The 19,201-nt window shown below is 40.3% G+C and overlaps 3 protein-coding genes across 3 annotated transcripts; all 3 read left to right on the top strand.

Moving 5' to 3' along the window:
- Nucleotides 1–945, top strand: LOC119818819 (olfactory receptor 998-like). Its single transcript, XM_038336607.1, has one exon. It carries the CDS (start codon nt 1–3, stop codon nt 943–945), a length of 945 nt encoding a protein of 314 aa, XP_038192535.1.
- Nucleotides 946–7,987: 7,042 nt separating this feature from the next.
- Nucleotides 7,988–8,932, top strand: LOC119819453 (olfactory receptor 998). The gene has a single exon (XM_038337669.1). It carries the CDS (start codon nt 7,988–7,990, stop codon nt 8,930–8,932), a length of 945 nt encoding a protein of 314 aa, XP_038193597.1.
- Nucleotides 8,933–18,022: 9,090 nt separating this feature from the next.
- LOC119819460 (olfactory receptor 998-like) lies at nt 18,023–18,967 on the top strand. Its single transcript, XM_038337677.1, has one exon. The coding sequence runs from the start codon at nt 18,023–18,025 to the stop codon at nt 18,965–18,967; it is 945 nt and encodes a 314-aa protein (XP_038193605.1).
- The last annotated feature ends 234 nt before the right edge of the window (nt 18,968–19,201 follow it).

Raw genomic sequence — 19,201 nt, 5'->3', positions numbered from 1 at the left:
ATGGAAGAAAAGAATCAGACTTCAGTGACCGAGTTTCTCTTCCTGGGCCTCACCGATTGTCTCCATCAGAAGATTGTCCTCTTCATCATCTTTCTCTTTGTTTATCTTGTCACCCTGGGGGGTAACCTGGGCATGCTCACTCTCATATGGGTGGACCCCAGGCTGCACACACCTATGTACTTTTTTCTCAGCCACCTGTCCTTTGTAGATGTGTGCTCCTCTTCTTCCATAGCCCCTAAGATGCTGTGTGATATCTTTGCAGAGAAAAAAGCCATCTCCTTTGTGGGTTGTGCTGTACAATTATGGTTCGTTGGCCTTTTTGTGGGAACTGAGTGTTTTCTCCTTGCTTCCATGGCATATGATCGGTATACAGCCATCTGTAAGCCCTTGCTGTATACACTCATTATGTCCAAGAGGGTCTGTGTGCAGTTTGTCATAGGACCTTACATCCTAGCTGCTATAAACATCACAACTCATACAACCTTGACTTTTTGCTTACCGTTCTGTGGTCCAAACACCATCAACCATTTCTTCTGTGATATTTCCCCAATGCTTTCCCTAGCGTGTGCTGACTCCTGGATCAACAAGGTAGTACTTTTTGTCTTCGATGGGACAATAGGTGTTCTCAGTGGTCTGATCATCACTGTCTCCTACATCTGCATCTTAACAGCCATCTTGAAGATCCAGACCACTGACGGGAGAATGAAAGCCTTCTCCACTTGTTCCTCTCACCTGGCAGCTGTCTCCATCCTGTATGGAACTCTCTTCTTCATCTATGTTAGACCTAGTACCAATCCTTCACTGGATACCAATAAAGTGATTTCTCTGTTTTATACTGTGGTGATCCCCATGCTGAACCCCCTCATCTACAGCTTGAGGAACAAGGAAGTGAAAGATGCGTTCAGAAGAATAGTACAAAGGAAACATTTCCCAACAGATGGGTAAGACCAAACTCTATACCATGCCTTAGACATCAGTAGATCAACTATACAACTATCACACATATGTTGAGGGTCTAGGTCAGCCCCATGCAGGCTCCCTAGCTGTCCTGTCCAGAGTCTGTGAGCACCTATAAGCCCAGGTTGATTGTGATATCCTTGATGCTTCTGGCTTATATAATGAAGGGGAAGACAAATCATAGACCTGGACACATAAATTTATAAAAATAAATGGAAGTGGAAGTGCAAAAACTTTCCAGTGTGTTTATTTGATCATGAAGTTAGGCTAAATGCTCATTGTGATGCTTTTAAATAAATGTAGCTGAAACATTATGGTTTTCAGTGTTAGTGAAGCTGTTATTTGGTATTCATACTCATTCTCTCCTGCTGAAGGACTCTACTCCTATAAACACTACCTGGGGTAATGCAGCAGGTGAGCTGGTTCTGCCCCTCAGGGGAGAGCTCCCTTTTGTTCAGCCCCATCCTGGCTTTGGGAAAGATGGCCCCACCCTCTCACCTGGCGTGCATCTCACCTGGGCTGCACACTGTGGTAGGAGACTCCGGTGAGCTAGCCCTGAGGGTGTGAGAATAGAGGAACTGATCCTCCCCTCCCCTCGTGGGTCATATGGTGGTATGCCCGAGATGCCCTTCTCCCTTCGCCCATTACCACCTGCAACAGGTGAGAGAGCCAGCCTTGAGGTCACAAGAGTGGGAGAGCTTGCTCTCACCCTCACGGGCTGCAGCACACGAGACAGTGGACTCTGCTTCCTCTCTGCGTCCTATCTAGGGCTGACCCTGTTGTGGGGACACAACATGGGTCATGAGGGAGTGAGAGGAGCAGAATTGACGCTTCTCCCCCTTGTCTTCCATGACACGACACGGGTGAGGGAAAGGTGCCCTCCCTTCTCTGCCCTTTGCTACCTGTGGCAGATGAGAGAGCTGACCCTGGGGTCATACATTACCTAGCCCCGCTCCTCCCCAGCTGCAGCAAATAGGAGCGTTATCCCCTCCGCCATATGCCCCCTACAGCGGTTTTGAGTGGGCAGTGCATCTCATCAGGGCAGAAGAAAAGGGTAGAGATGGTCCTGGAAATTTGAGTGAGGGGGACCCAGATCTGTGGACCTGAGAGCAGAACTGGCCCCACTGCTTGTTGTAGGCTGCATCAGGTGAGCTAGCTGAGGTCGTGTTGGAGAGTTAACCTGCGTAGTGATGATGAGGGACACCTGACAGGCAGACCAACCCAGCTACTACCACCCCGGCCCAGAACCAGGGCTATGAGTTGGCCCATCTCAACATCTACTTCATCTATGAACTGTTAGAGCATGTGAAGGGGATGAATCTACAGGTCCCCAACAGCAGAATCTCCAGGATAACAACAGCATGTCAAAGATGAGTTCCAACCTGGGCCGGTTCACCCCTCCTTAGGCAACCTGGTGGTCCTCCGCTCCCGAGAGGTCACCATATTGATGCCGAACTTAGTGCGGACACCAGATCGGCATAGCGCACTACAGCCCAGAACTCCTGGACTCAAGCCATCCTCCTGTCTCAGCCTCCCGAGTAGCTGGGACTACAGGCCTGCGCCACCTAGCCATGATTAAAGGACATCTAGCCTATAATTCGGGATCCTTGAGAAGATAATAAGAAGGTGAACCCAAAGAAAAACATATAGTAATCCTCCTGGATATTGGAAGTAGACACAATCGCTGGGCAAAAATTGGGAACTTGAGGGTGGGGAGAGACGGGGCCAAGGGAAGATGGGGAGAGAAAAGCGTGAAGGGGAGAATAGGGGGAGCTCGGAGGAATGGGATGCTTGGGATACAGGAAGGGTGGATATGGGAGCAGGGAAGCACATATCTTAATTCAGGGAGCCATCTGAGGGTTGTCAAGAGACTTGACTCTAGAGGGGTTCCCGGGTTTCCAGGGAGTCGCCCCCAGCTAGTTCCTTGGGCAGCTGAGGAGAGGGAGCCTGAAAAGGCCAGTTCCTATAGCCATACTGACGAATTTCTTGCATATCACCATAGAACCTCCACCTGGCGATAGATGAAGAAAATGACTGAGCCCCACCTTGGAGCACCGGACTGAGCTCCCAAGGTCCTGATGAGGAGCAGAAGGAGGGAGAACATGAGAAAGTCAGGACCGTGAGGGGTGCGTTCACCCATGGAGACAGTGGGACAGAACTAACGAGAGATCACCAACTCCAGTTGGAATGGGACTGATGGAACATGAGACCAAACCGGACTCTCTGAATGTGGCCGACGGTGGGGGCTGACTGAGAAGCCAAGGACAATGACGCTGGGCTCTGATTCTTCTGCATGGACGGGCTCTGTGGGAGCCTTCTCAGCTTGGTTGATCACCTTCCTGGACCTGGGGGAAGTTGGGAGGACCTTGGTCTTATCATAGAGTAGGGAACCCCGATGGCTCCTTGGCCTGGAGAGGGAGGGAGGGGGGGTATGGGAGGAGGGGAGGGGAGGGAAGGGGGAGGAGCAGGGGAGGAGATGGAAATTTTTCTCATTTTTCTCTTTTTTTTTTTTTTTTTGGTTTTTCGAGACAGGGTTTCTCTGTAGCTTTGGAGCCTGTCCTGGAACTAGCTCTTGTAGACCAGGCTGGTCTCGAACTCACAGAGATCCACCTGCCTCTGCCTCCCGAGTGCTGGGATTAAAGGCGAAAAAATCATATTAAATAAAAAAAGATGAGTTCCAGTTAGATCCCATTATTGGTAGCATGGAGGAAGCCAGAGACCTCAAACCTGTTGCAAAGAACACATGCAAGTAGGCTTGTTTTCTTTGCTTTATGTCTAAAAGCCACTTACGAGTGAATACATACGATAATTGTCATTCTGGGCCTGGGTTACCTAACTCAATATGTTTTCTAGATCCATCCAAGTAAAGGTGAATGGATTAAAGGGTAAACTGTGTGACTCAATGCTCCACACTTCAGCTTCCACATCGATTCTTCTCTTTTTTATATTTTGATTTGTTTGTTTTTTATTGTTTTTTGGTTTTTCTTTTAAATTTGAGTTTGTTTTGAGGAGGGATGTTACAAGGGCAGAGGGCTGATGCAAGGGGACAAGGGGAAAAGAGGATTGGAACGTGCGATGTAAAAATCCACTAAGAATCAATAAAAGTTAAAAAAAATCGTGCAGAATTAAATTAGAAATCAGTACACAGAATTAAAATTTAAAATAAAAACTGAAAATAAGTCTAAAAAAATTAAAACCCCCAGTACCACATTAGAAAGTGTGAGAACTTGTAAATAAATACAATAAGGTTGGAGAATACAGAATTGGCCCACAATTGTTCTACACACTAAAATTGTTTAACTAAAAGAGAAACTGTGGTAATTTTCTACGTAGTTTTCATATATGACAAATTAAAATATACAGAAATACATTTCACCAGGAAAATGGAAGAAAAGGACAGAGAAAATTATCAGACACTAGAAATGGATATTGGTGACTTTTTCAAATGCATTTTCCGTATCCACAGACATAGTTTTGTTGAAAAACTCAGAGAATATGAATAATTGCACTAAAACTTCCCAATGTCTTTGTAAAGATGCTCTTCTGTAATATACTTTATCTGGTTTATTTGCATTCAACTTGCTGTAGCTTTGTAAGGATTTTTTGCATTTATTGTTGTGAAGAATGCTATTTTGTACCTATCTTTTTCTGGGAATTTTTTTGCATGCTTTTAGTATCAAAGTAATTTTGCATAGAGTGATTTGGGAAATATTTCTTGCTCATCAACAGTCTCTTCCTTAGTGTGTGTGTGTGGTGTGGGTTTAGAGTTGTATATGTGAAGTAGATGTCAGAGGACAATCTTGGGTGTTGTTTCTTAGGCGCTGTCCAATATTTTTTAAAAATTCTTCTTTCATATATTACATCCTGACTGCAGTTTTTTCCTCCCTTCCCTCTCTCAAGTCTCTCCTCCACCTCCCTTCTCCTCCAGATCCAACCCCTCTGCCCCCCTCACAAAAGAGGTCTCTCCAGGGACATCCATCATAAGAAGCTGAAATTAGACCATGCACATATCATCACATCAAGGCTGCATGAGACAACCCAGTAGGCGAAGGGTCACACAGGTGGGCAAAGGAGTCAGAGACAGCCCCCACTCCTATTTTAGGAATCCCACGAGAACATCAGGTCACTCAGCCATAACACATGGTGAGGACCAGGCTCAGTAATTTCTGCAAGTCTGTGCTATTCCCAGTCGGTTGATTCTGTGGACTGCATTTTTATGGTGTCCCTGACTCCTCTGATTCCTCACATCTGTCCTCTCCCTCCTCTGAAGGACTCCCAGAGCTTTTCCATCTGCTCCCATCAGTTTCCGGATGAAGTCTCTCTGGTCTCTTTGATGAAGCATCATCTAGGTAGGCTCAGTCCCTGAACACCTTGCAGGCAGGACAAACTGTAGGTTAACACTTTTGTTGGGTTGGTGTCCCAATCCTTCCACTTGAGGTCTTGCCTGGTTATAGAAAGTGATCAGTTTAGGCTCCGTGCCCCCCATTTAGATTTTTCTAGATGACCTTATGAAAATGAATACATCAGAGAGTATTGTGTTAGTCTATGTTGGATGCTCTGAATTTATGCCCTCAGTAAGCATCCCAGCACCTAAGTAAGCTACAAACCACTTGAGGAAGAAGGGAATCCTATTGAAAGTGCCAGTGTTTAAACTGTGGCATCAGTATTTTTGCCTAAATGGTCTGGCTTCAGAATGAAGTCAGAAAATTACTTCAGGCTGAGCAAATGACTGTTTATTGCATTAGTCTCTGCTGATAGAAGATAGGGTTCTTCTATGAGTTCATTGAATCTTTGGGGAAAGATAGGGTAAGATAGTAGAGAGGAGACTATTAAGGATGCTTAAAGGGAAAGATGGGAAGATATAAAAATAATAGAGAAAAGAGAGAAAGAGAGAGAAACAAAGTTGTGTGTTTCATTAAGAATGAAATACTGTTAGAAATTAATACTCGGCCCTGATGCTGCTGAGACTGTGTTAATTTTGTCCCTTCAGGTGTAAGCTCCTGAGGCCAAGTTCTTCAGGGACCTGACTCTGAGTTATTGGTAGCTCCAGAGGAGGTTCTTTATTCTGTGCAGTGAGTGGGCGAACACTCACCCTGGAATTCTCTTTTCATGGCCCAGGCCTTCAGCACGGGTTTCATCCTCTTCACTGAGAACTTATGAAGCCATGCTTTGCAGGTAGGTTATCACCATATAGTCTGAAGAACCTTCCTTCCTTACTCAAAGGATGGTCACTGACTTTGAGGTGGCAAAAGGATACGCAGAAAGGAGCTCCTTAAAGAAGTGAGTGCATTGCAGGCTGAACTATAAGAAGGTAATGAAATGTGGGGGAGAAAGACCACTAAAAGCTTAAACTTTGGAAACAAAAAGTCCCATGAGCTGAACAACTGGATCATTAATTTTCTTATGAGGAGAATTTCCTGGTTTTAAATAATTTAAACATTTTTAATAGTAATATGTTGTAGTTTTGAAAACTGCAAAGAGATTTTATGTGTTCTTCATTTTTTCATTTTTTTTTTGGTTTTTGTCTTTCAAGACATGGTTTCTCTGTAGCTTTGGGACCTGTCTTGGAACTAGTTCTTGTAGACCAGACTAGCTTCAAACTCACAGAAATCTCTCTGCCTCTGCCTCTTGAGTGCTGGGATTAAAGGCGTGCACCTCAATCACCTGGTCTGTGTCCTTAAAGTTTTAGACATGACTTTATCAAGAAAAACATGTAAGAAGACTGATACATAATTGGATCAATGTGCCTATCCATAATGTGTGTGTGTGTGTGTGTGTGTGTATACCTTAAAACAATACATTGTATATAAATTGCATATAGTTTTGTCAGTTGTAAATGAATACATTTTCAAGACTAGGTATACAGAAGGCTTTCTAGATGCTAGCATAAAGGGCATATGAAGGACATAAATAAATAAATAAATAAATAAATAAATAAATAAATAAATAAATAAATACCCAATCAAATAAAAAAATGATTGCTCCAAAGCTGGATGCTATGTGTGCTGGCTTTTGCTTCACAGAGCTATTTGTGAGAATAAACATGACACAACATAAATCATATCACAATCATAAACACAAACATCTCTGCATTGGGTAACATTCCAGTCCCAAATTCCAGATTAATGCTTGTGATTGCTGAAAGAACATCTAATTAACATCATCCAAATAATTTCAATCAGTTTATACTACTGAAAATGTTTGAAAAATATAGCAACTGTTAGCTACTTGAAAGTGTTATATATTGATATACAGAGATTAATAAGTTCAATACTGTATTTCTTTTATTTAGGGAGTACATGAATAGATTATGGTGCATTAACCAGTTTTATTTTAATACTTATCCTACATAATCTTCTTCTAGGACTTTTACAAGTTGCTCTTATTAAAGTCACAAAACTATCATGACTAGGAGGCATACCCAGCATTTCAGGAATGTTGCTGATTGATTAAAAATGTATACCTGGGAATCTTATATAAAATAACAGAAATATTAAGGCACAATTTAACATTATTTTAGATTATTACATGGTTGATTTTCTGCATAATTTTTATGGCAAATGACTGTCAACATCCGAGTCCTCCATCTTCTGAGTAAGTTTCACACCCTTTTATGACATCAGCTGCTTTTCACAACTATCTGTTAAAGACATTGTACATCCTGTCTTTTAATGGAAAGATATTTAGTAGCTTGAATATGCATTATTACTCCTAAACAAAGCAATTCTCTTTTAAACTTGCAGTTCTATTGAAGGAGCTTTAGGTCACATAGTCGTGCAGTCTTTGTGGGAAGTGTTACAGCATGGATAGAAATGAAGGCCGTGCACCCAACATTCTCTAGGGTATTTACATAGCAAACCTCCCACAAAAGCTAGGAAAATCCTCTTCTAGTTCAATAACATTGGCCAATAATCTGTTTTTTAAAAACCTCTTTAAGGAAACCTGTTATTGAATTAAAACATTTGTAATTGTTAATGATAGTTTGTGGTAAAAGAATACACAATTGTCTCCCAGCAGAAGGCGACTGACAATGGAAGAAAAGAATCAGACCTCAGTGACTGAGTTTCTCTTCCTGGGCCTCACCGATTGTCTCCATCAGAAGATTGTCCTCTTCACCATCTTTCTCTTTGTTTATCTTGTCACCCTGGGGGGTAACCTGGGCATGCTCACTCTCATATGGGTGGACCCCAGGCTGCACACACCTATGTACTTTTTTCTCAGCCACCTGTCCTTTGTAGATGTGTGCTCCTCTTCTTCCATAGCCCCGAAGATGCTGTGTGACATCTTTTCAGAGAACAAAGCCATCTCTTTAGTGGGCTGTACTGCACAGATGTGGTTCGTTGGCCTTTTTGTGGGAACTGAGTGTTTCCTTCTGGCCGTGATGGCATATGATCGGTATACAGCCATCTGTAAGCCCTTGCTGTATACACTCATTATGTCCCAGAGGGTCTGTGTGCATCTGGTTGTAGGGCCTTATGCTTTTGCTATTATAAACATCACAACTCATACAACCTTGACATTTTGCTTACCGTTCTGTGGTCCAAACACCATCAACCATTTCTTCTGTGATGTTTCCCCTCTGCTTTCCTTAGCATGTGCTGACACCTGGATCAATAAGATTGTCCTTTTTGTCCTGTCTGGAGCAATAGGAGTGTTTAGTGGTCTGATTATCATAGTTTCCTATGTCTGCATCTTGATGGCCATTTTGAAGATTCAAACTGCCGAAGGGAAACGAAAAGCCTTCTCTACTTGTTCCTCTCACCTGGCAGCTGTCTCCATCCTGTATGGGACTCTTTTCTTTATCTATGTCAGACCCAGTGCAAGCTTTTCCTTGAACATCAACAAGATGATTTCCCTGTTTTATACTGTGGTGATCCCCATGCTGAACCCTCTCATCTACAGCTTGAGGAACAAGGAAGTGAAAAGGGCATTCAGGAGAAAGATGCCAAAGAAACGTTTTCCAGTAGGCAGGTAAGGTCGCATTGTGTTAGTGCTGTGTCTTCAGTGCCAATGCATTAGTCCGTTCTTCAAAGGACACTGGAGTCGAGTAGAGGCTGTTGGAAGACCCTTGTTCTGCCACTGTGTAGTATAGTTTATCTGAAAACTGGGAGACTTCTAATTACTTATCTGCTTCCTTTGTATTTTTTGTGATATGTTGGGCATTGTAAAATTATATAGAGTTGGGTAGGGGACATAAATATGAGTTTATACTAAAAGATTACTAGAAGTCAATATTTGTAGTATTTGTATGACATTTAGTCTGCTGATACCTTTAAGATTCAGGCATAAAAACCAAATGATAACTTTTCACAATACTACAAATAAATTCAAAAGAAAATTGCAAATTGCAGAAATTATTTTTATACACGTTTTATCAGTTAAACCACATCCATGATATATAAAGAATAGCTTCAAATTAAAAACCACAACAATAAAAATAGTAAGTAGTTACATAAAGGAAGAAACAGATGACTCAGAAACAAGGCTGATAATTATAAAAAAATGGAAAATGAAACAAAAACTATTAGATTTCTTGATCATATAAGGTCAAGTTTAAAGATCATTACAGTTCATTTTAGGGGAGATGAAAAACCAAGTTGGAACGATTATTCAGATATGGCCCTGGCTCTGTAAAAGACATCAAAGAGGGTCACATTCCTGAATTTTCTGTATATTTATTGATTTTGTGTATATGCATGTTCACACACATGTGTACATGCCCAGGTGCATGTACACATGTGTATTAGTTGGTATATAAGAATAGATAAGGGAGTAATTTTTTGTCATGTAAGAAGGATAAGGCCTACTTTGAGTTTTACTCCCTGTGTTACTTCTGGAAGTCATGAGTGGAATGGGGCTAAGCCTAGTTTAATTGCAAGGGAGATGAAAGTTATTGTTGTGATAGTGCTGTTGGTTTCTGGTTGAAATGTCCATAGTCCTAATTGTTTAAAGTTTATTAGAATAGAGTACCTGGGCATGTACACATGTGGTCAGAGGGGAATTTGTCAGAGCTGTTTCTCTCTGTCTACCACATGTGTTCTGGGAACTAAACTCAGGTCACTGGTTAGCCAATGTGCTGTGCCATCTAATAAACCTCGATTTCTCACATTTTAATGGGTTTGTTTTTGTGCTCTCTGAATCACATTATTTACCTCAAATCTGCAATTGTCTACCAACTATTCATGTAACTTCCTCTGTAAGAAGAATGTGATCCATGTAGTAGCCATTCTGGTGATTGTTCAGATAGCTTTAGATCATATTATGAAGAAGTCTAGGAGTATATATACATATATATATTTCATCTTATATGAATGAACATCTTCCATGTGGAATAGAAAAGAATACTTTCTCAAATCCCCAAGCATATGCCCTGCTTCTAAGATTTTATAAGCTATGCACACATGGCATTCCACTGCTACCAGGACTAGTGATTGACTGAAACTGAAGAGTTATTTAATCATTGTGCAGGAATTGAATGTTTAATGTTCAGAAAGCATATGTAGAAAGACAGGAGGAGTGGTAACCTCTGCTGTAAACTTTATGTCTTTTGTAGTGGTAGTAATTCTTTGACATGAGTGTCCAAACCATACCTCCCACATTGACTACAGGAAATCTATTTCCACAGCTTCTCATCAATCTTGATTCTGTTTCACTGGTGTATTCCTTCCTTGTTATAATGACTGTTTCTTAGGTCTTCTCAAGGACTATAATCATCAGATGACATATTATTTGATTTTGTATAATAAATTCCTCTTAGCATTCCCATAGGGGAATTTTAAGTCTTGGAAATTCTTCCTCTAAACTCAACAATAATAATAATGATAATAATAAACAAATTTAATGAACAGTACTTAATGTCTTGGCTATAGATTTTTCCGTGTGTTATTGGTGTTCTCCTCGATTTTTGAATTCTTCATAGAGAGTCTTATATTGCTCTAATTCCAAGTATATTATCTGCCCAATATTTACTTCTATAGCTGGTATATAAACCAAATCTTGTAACTTTCTAGATGATTAATTATTTTGTCTAGTTAGAGCCATTTTTCTTATGTCCCCACACAACACCACCTTGAACATTTCCACTGCTTATGAGGTGTAAGTTCTATTAAAGGGTTTAAAGAGATGGCTCAATCAGCAATGTGCTTTTTGCATAAGCATGAGGACTTGAATTCAGATCCCCAGGACCCATATAAATACTAGATGTGGTGATATGACTATATTATGAATGCTGGGTAGATAAAGAATTCCTACAGCTTATTGGTCATTTAGTGTGGCCAATTAGTGGGGTCCAGGTTTAGTGAATGACACCATGAAAAAAAAATGAAGTGTCAAAATTGAAGAAGACATTCAATGGTAGATCTTTCACATAGGCTTTTCACAATACACCATATACACATGCATACGGACCATGCAAATGTGTATAAAAATAATAGGAGACACTACATATAAAGGGAAACAACATTTTCTTATGAAGCACATGATTCATGTAAAAAAGTTCATGTGTGTTCTGTGGATAAAGGAAGGCTCCTTCTTCAAACATCACTGAAGTCACCTTCTTGATGTGGGAGAGTCTTCTGTTTGTGCTGATTTCAATAAAGAAACTGCCTTGGCCCATTTGATTGGCCAGCCCTTAGGTGGGCGGAGTAGACAGAACAGGAAGAAGGAAGTGAGGTAGATGGCTCAGTCAGATGCTACGCCTCTCTTAAGTTAGTCAGACTGCCGTGCCTCTGCTCAGAGAGAGATGCGATGAAGCTCCAGCCCAAGATGGACATACGCTAGAAACTTCCCGGTAAGACACCGCTCATGGTGTTACATATATTATTAGATATGGGTTAGTCAAGATGTGAGTAAGAGGCTGAAAATAATGGGCCAGGCAGTGTTTAAAAGAATACAATTTGTGTGTTGTTATTTTGGAGCACAAACTGGCCAGACAGCCAGGAGCCGGGCAGCAGGAAGCCACCCACAGCTAATCACTACACCTTCTGAAGCTTCAGAGACTTCTAGAGGACTATTTGTACATGTACACATGTATCTTATTGTAACCTGTCTAAATCATTCAGAGTCCAGACTTGGGTATGAACTTGTAAGAGCTCCCAATAGAGCCCCTCTATTTTACATCTCACCATCTGATAATGTAGGTTTCTTTCCCTGTTGCCTGATATCTGACTGTAAAAGAATATTTTTAAAAAACAGCATCATTCTTATCTAACTGTAAAATATGGGAAATATCTTAAAAGAAAATATACATGCCTAATGATTTAATATCATTACTCATAATAAAAATGGCAACCAAAACCATGTGATATTCCTTCTTACTACACCAACTAAGGTTATTATCAGAAACACAAAAGTATCGTGAGAGGTTATGAATAAATTATATAGTAGCCAGGTAAATTCAGTACATTCCTTACAGAAAGTAGCATAGAGGCTATACAAATGAAAATAGGATAGCATGAATCCAGCAATATTGCTAGTGGGTATAAATATGAAAGAAGGAAATAAAATCAACATGTTATATTATTGAGTATTTTTGCATCAATGTTAATGGATAAGGAAAATGTGGTGCATTTATACAATGGAGTACTACACAGCAGAAAAAATAATGAGATCTTGAAATTTGCAAGCAAATAGATGGATCTAGAAAACATTATATTGAGTGAGGTAACCCAGACCCAGAAAGACAAATATCATATCTACTCACTCGTAAGTGGCTTTTAGACATAAAGCAAAGAAAACCATCCTACAATTCACAGTCCCAGAGAACCTAGATATCAAGAGAGACATACATGGATCTATTCTACATGAGAATCAAAAAAAGACAAGATCTCTTGAGTAAATTGGAAGCATGGGGACCATGGGAGAGGGTTGAAGGGGAGGTGAGAGGAAGGGAGGGGAGCAGAGAAAATTTCCACTATATTAACCTATTATCATGGGAGATCTTTTCAAATTCTATTATCTTCTTGAATTTCTTTCTAAATGTCTTATCATTTTTATTATACAGGTCTTTCACTGACTTGTTTAGATTTATACTGAGGAAGTTTTTTTTTTTTGAGGCTGTTGTGAAAATTCCAGGTAAATAGATATAACTAGAAAAAATTATACTAAGATTTTTCTAAATTCAACCCAGTTTAAAAATGACAAAAATGTCATGCATTTTCTTACATGTGGGTTATTGGCTGTGTCTTCTATTAGTATAACATGGTATAACATATATAACTATAAACGTTTTGTATAAAGTAAGGGAGTAGGGGCCGGGGAAGATCTCCTGAGGAAAGGGAAATAAAATATATAGTTAAATGGTAAGATTAAATGAAGAGGGGGAAGGAAGTGGCTGGTAAGGGAGGGGATTTATGGAGGGACAACTAACACTAATGTCTATTGAGGGGGTTGTATGGAAACCTACTACAGGAGTAGCTTCTTGAAAACTATACATATACGAAAGAATCACTAAATAACAGGGAAGACAAAGCCCTAAATAGACATTTTTCCCCACCAAGTGAAGCTTCCATTGCCAGGAATGGACTACATCTAATGGAAGTGTTGACCAATGGCACCAAGCTGAACAACTCAGGCTATTGCTGTGGCTACTACTTGCTACCCACAAGCCTATAGTCAATAGCTATTGCTATGTAACTCTTTGCACACAGAAAGGTTGAGCTGGCATCTAACTAGAGCCTTCATCACTACCGATTAGTGTTCATGGTGGCAGAAAGTCCTCTGCATGAACCCAGAGGAGAAAGGTATACACCAGACCATACAGTCAACCACAGTGGCCTTCCCGCATAAGCTTGTACAGTAGTGACACAGTCATGGTTATAACCAACCACTATCTGGTTGGATTTAAGGCCCACTCCATTAGATGGAACCCATCCCCAACACTTCTTGAGTAACCAAAAATCTCAAACTAGATATGCATGAGCCTACTGGGAAACAAAATACTATTGCTTTTTAGAGTAATGTAGCAATAAAATGACTAGGATATCAATTTTCTAGATACATAATCAGTTTCTTGTTCAGCCATCATCAGAAAAGTTTTATCCTTCATGAGATGGGAGCTAACACAGAGATCCACAACTGGACATAGTTTAGAGAGTCAGAGACTTTGGAACACTCAGTACTTAATGAGATGTATCTATCAAACCCCTTCCCCCCAGGGCTCAGGGGTCCATGTGGAAGAGGATGTAGAAAGATTGTCAAAGCTGGAGGGGATGGGTAACACCAAGGAAACCACATCTTCTGGGCATAATAGCACGGATGCACATATGAACTTGCAGAGACTGTTACAACATACACAGGTATGGACAAGTCCAAGGCAGACAGCGTCCCAACACTAAGAGCAAAAAATGGATTGTTAGCTCCCTTTCTCAATCAACAAGCTGTCTCCAGCTGATATGTACTTGCTAATGAAAAATTAGTTTTTTCCAATGGTATATTACTGAATATACAAATTGAACTTAGGGGAGGCTCTATGCACAGCGATAGTGGCTAACGCAAAAAGTCAGTGATGTTCTGGGGGCATTTTTTGACTCATATTTCTTTGGTCATCTTCTTTATCTTACTGTTTTCCCCCTGTATATTACGGTTTCCTATTTCATATTTTTGTGTGTATGTGTGATTTTGTTTCCCATTCTTTTCTTTTGTTTGTTTTGTTTCATACTTTTTCTTTATTTGCCTGTTTATTTTCTAAAGGGAGAGAAGAAGATCTTGTTGGAGGGTGGAGGGTAGGGGAACATCTACGAAGAAAGGAAGGAGTAAAAATGGTGATCAAACATCTTGTATGAAAAAAATTATTTCAATAAAAGTGACAAGATAGGAGTTTAATGCAAACTTGATATGAAATTAAGATGTTTATACCCAGAGGTCAGTTTCCCAAATATACATGAATTGAGGCATTGTACCTGATCTCACAACAAACATAGTATGTTATGAATATACTTCTCCAATCAAAATAATAATAATGATTTGGCAAACAAAAGTTTCTCCCCTTTTTTATTTGATGTCATGTTTTCATTTGAAAATTATGTGACTTGAATTTATTAGTGTTTAGCATATTAATAGCATTTAACAATACTAGTCTCAGTGTGGAATCAAAGAAGCTCAAATGCATGGGTGAAATGCCATGATACAGCAGCTTTGCTTAATTAACATATTCTACTTAAGGATAATTACAAGTAAAACGAAAGAGGGAAGTTTTGACAATGAGGGTCACAAGAAGGATTGTGCATACACATGCACGCGCGCGCGCACACACACACACACACACACACACACACCCCACTCTCACACAGTTTCATTAGAAGTATTCTCTTTGAGAAAAGATGCACTCAAACAAATTGTACTTGTCCAGGATGTTGGTATCTAGCTGATTTTGTCTCTTCAGGGGTAAGCCCCTGAGGCTTAAGTTCTTTGGGGACCTGCTTCTGAATAATTGTAAGATCTCAGAATCAGGTCCCTTATTTTGTGAAGCAAGGGAGCCAATGATCAGGTCAATTTTTCTCCCGTTGTGTCTAGGTCCATCAGGATAGGAAGCTCATTTTTTTTAGCAACTGCCTAGAAAGCCATCCATCTCAGAAGAGTTAGCACCATGAAGGCTGTTAATTTTTTTCCTGTGTTTTAGAAAACGACAATCGCCTTTGAAGCAACTAAAGAAGATGCATAAAGGACATCTTTGAAGATGTGAGTACACTGCGTTTGGACTATAGGATGTGCTTGAAATTCTGAGGGGTAACACCAGGTTCAGTTCGAACTTTGATTTTTTTAAAATAAAGATTTTTAAAATTTATTCTTCTCTCATATATTTTATCCTGACTACAGCTTCCCCTCCTTCTTCCCTCCCAACCCCTTCATCCCCTTCTCCCCATTCCCACTCCTCTTTTCATTCAGAAAAGGGCAGGCCTCCCAGGGATATCAACCAAACATCGGATGCCAAGTTATAATTAAATTAGGTACTTCCCCTCATATTAATTCTGGATAAGGTAAGCCAGTAGGAGGAAAAGGGTCCCCAAAGCATGTAAAAGAGTCAGGGACCTCCTCCACTCCCACTGTTAGTAGTCCCACAGAAACACAAAGCTACACAACCATAGTACACAGAGGGTGTAGGTCAGACACATACAGGCTCCCTGATTGTCAGTTGAGTCTTTGTAAGCCCCTAAGGGCCTTGGTTAGTAGAGTCTGTGGGTTGTTTTCTTGTGGTGTCCTTGACTCCTCTGGTTCCTACAATTCTTCCTAGGCCCATTCTGTAGGATTCTCTGAGGTTCATCTGCGTGTCTCCCATCGGCTGATGGATGAATCCTCCCTAATAATGATTATGCTAGGCTCTGGTCTATGAGTATAGCATAATATCATTAAGAATACATTCATTGCCTTAACATTTTTCCAATCATGTTTGGTTCTATCCTTCATCTCTGGGCTATCCAAACTCTGATCCCTAGCCTTCCAGGCAGTGTCTGGCATTGGGTCTTCTCATGGCATAGGTTTCAATTCATGAATCCTCCTGCAGGTTCTGCATTTTGTTCACATTGACTAAACTACTGCTTTGTGTCAACTTTTCTGAATTGATCTGCCTCAAATTATTAAAAATAAATTTATTTATTTTATATCCCTACCCCAGTTTTCCCTCCTTCTTTCTTCCGATTCCTTCCTACCACCTCCCCTCCACCCACCCACCCACCAATCCACTCTTCTACTTCTGCTCAGAAAGAGCAGGCCTCCTATAAGTATCAACAAAGCATAGCATATCAAGTTGCAATAAGACTAAGCACTTCCCCTTGTGTTAAGGCTGGTAGAGGCCAGTACAAGGAATAGGTTTCCCCAAACCAGCCAAAGCATCAGGGGAAAGCTCCTCCTCCCACTGTTAGGAATCCCACAAGTAGACCAAACTACACAATGTCACATACATGTAGAGAGTATAGGTTGGTCCCATGCAAGCTCCCTGGTTATTGATTCAGACTCTGCGCATGCCTATGAGCCCAGCTTAGTTGCTTCTATGAGTTTTCTTGTGATATCCTTAACTCCTCTGGCTTATACAATCCTTTTTCTCTCTCTTCAGCAGGATTTCCCAAGGTCAGCCTGATGTTTGGCTGTGGATCTCTGTATATCCCATATATTAAATCTCATAACTTGTACTAAAGAATTTATATAAGATAATGCATATCACGTGAAATCTTTTGTTTTAACTCAGTAGACACTTCCTTTCTCATACAATTTTCATTATAGGTTTTTGCCAACATTTATCAGATTTGTTGATGTTAAAGGCATGACTCTGATGTTCTTTGGTGATATCATATTCTTTAGGTATAATTATGCAGTCAGGAGACATTTCTACCACCCCGTTCCTTACTCAATTTCTTCTATTTTATAATGCTACATTTAGAATTATATCTGCCAGGAACTACATTTTATACTTGTAAGTGAAGAACTTCGTATCCATGATCTATTGTAACTTTACTTCTAAACATAGTAATTTAAAATATTATTTTATTACCTGAGGATTTTAGATCATATAAATATATATTTTAGATTATATAAATATAAAAGACACCATTTGATGGTAATATTTACAGTGTCCAAAGAGATCAAGAGTAAGCTACCTCCAAGGTTTTGAAGGGTATTTGCACAACTACCCAGACATAAAGGTAAAGAATATTAATTATTCCTCAGTTAAATATTTCCAATCATCTGTTACAGAATACTTAATGTAAGAACATTGGATTAAAATTATTATAACTGTTAGTGATTATTATTAAGTAATACAGTTCGCATAGTTAGTTAAAAACTAAATATTAATTATAATACAATTTTATAATGTGAGTGAGTTGTCCATCACATGATGTCACATGATGGACAACTCTTGAAGAGAAAGGAGTAGAGAATCCAAAGAGCTCAAGAGTAAGATACTGGTTTACATGGGATTTTTGCATGATTGCCTAGATCTGTCCTTACAGTTCAACAATGTTGCTGAGTTGTCTATTGAGCACGAGTTGACACTGATTTCAAATATCACTTGGCTGAACTTGGTAAGGCATAATTCTTATTTTTTTTTTTGTTGATAGATCCCAACTGACCAATGGAAGAAAAGAATCAGACCTCAGTGACCGAGTTTCTCTTCCTTGGCATCACAGATAACCTCCATCAGAAGATTGTCCTCTTCATCATCTTTCTCTTTGTTTATCTTGTCACCCTGGGGGGTAACCTGGGCATGCTCACTCTCATATGGGTGGACCCCAGGCTGCACACACCTATGTACTTTTTTCTCAGCCACCTGTCCTTTGTAGATGTGTGCTCCTCTTCTTCCATAGCCCCGAAGATGCTGGGTGACATTTTTTCAGAGAGCAAAGCCATCTCTTTAGTGGGCTGTGCCGCACAGATGTGGTTCTTTGGTCTCTTTGTGACAACTGATTGTTTCCTCTTGGCCGTCATGGCATATGATAGGTATACAGCCATCTGTAAGCCGTTGCTGTATACACTCATTATGTCCCAGAGGGTCTGTGTGCAGTTTGTCATAGGACCTTATGTGCTAGCTGCTATAAACATCACAACTCATACAACCTTGACATTTTGCTTACCGTTCTGTGGTCCAAACACCATCAACCATTTCTTCTGTGATGTTTCCCCTCTGCTTTCCTTATCATGTGCTGATACATGGATTAACAAGGTAGTGCTTTTTGTCCTGGCTGGAATGATAGGAGTTCCTAGTGGTCTGATCATCCTAGTCTCCTACATCTGCATCCTGGGGGCTATCTTGAAGATCAAGACTGCTGATGGTAGACAGAAAGCCTTCTCTACATGTTCTTCTCACTTAGCAGCTGTCTCCGTTCTTTATGGGACTCTTTTCTTCATCTATGTTCGACCTAATGCAAGTTCTTCCTTGGATATCAATAAAGTTATCTCCCTATTTTATACTGTCGTGATCCCCATGTTGAATCCCCTTATCTACAGCTTGAGGAACAAAGAGGTGAAAGATGCATTCAGGAGAACATTGGAGAGGAAGCACTTCCTAATAGGTGCTTAAGATAGAATTCTTTTTGTGTCAGACTTAAGATGATGGTGCAATATTTATGTTAGACACCTGGAGTGGGAATTAGAGGCCATATAAGGAGCCTGGTAATGCAGTTTGTAGTTTGTTTGAAAAATGAAGTCATGCCAGGTGGTGGTGGCAAAGACCTTTAATCCCAAGATTCAGGAGGGAGAGGAGGCAGTTCTCTGAGTTTGAGGCCAGCCTGGTCTAAAGAGCTAGGTCCAGGAT

The sequence above is a fragment of the Arvicola amphibius genome, chromosome 7, assembly GCF_903992535.2.
Source record: "Arvicola amphibius chromosome 7, mArvAmp1.2, whole genome shotgun sequence".
Lineage (NCBI taxonomy): Eukaryota > Metazoa > Chordata > Mammalia > Rodentia > Cricetidae > Arvicola > Arvicola amphibius.
The sequence above is the reverse complement of the archived record's forward strand: the minus strand, read 5'-3'. Positions and strand labels throughout refer to the sequence as shown.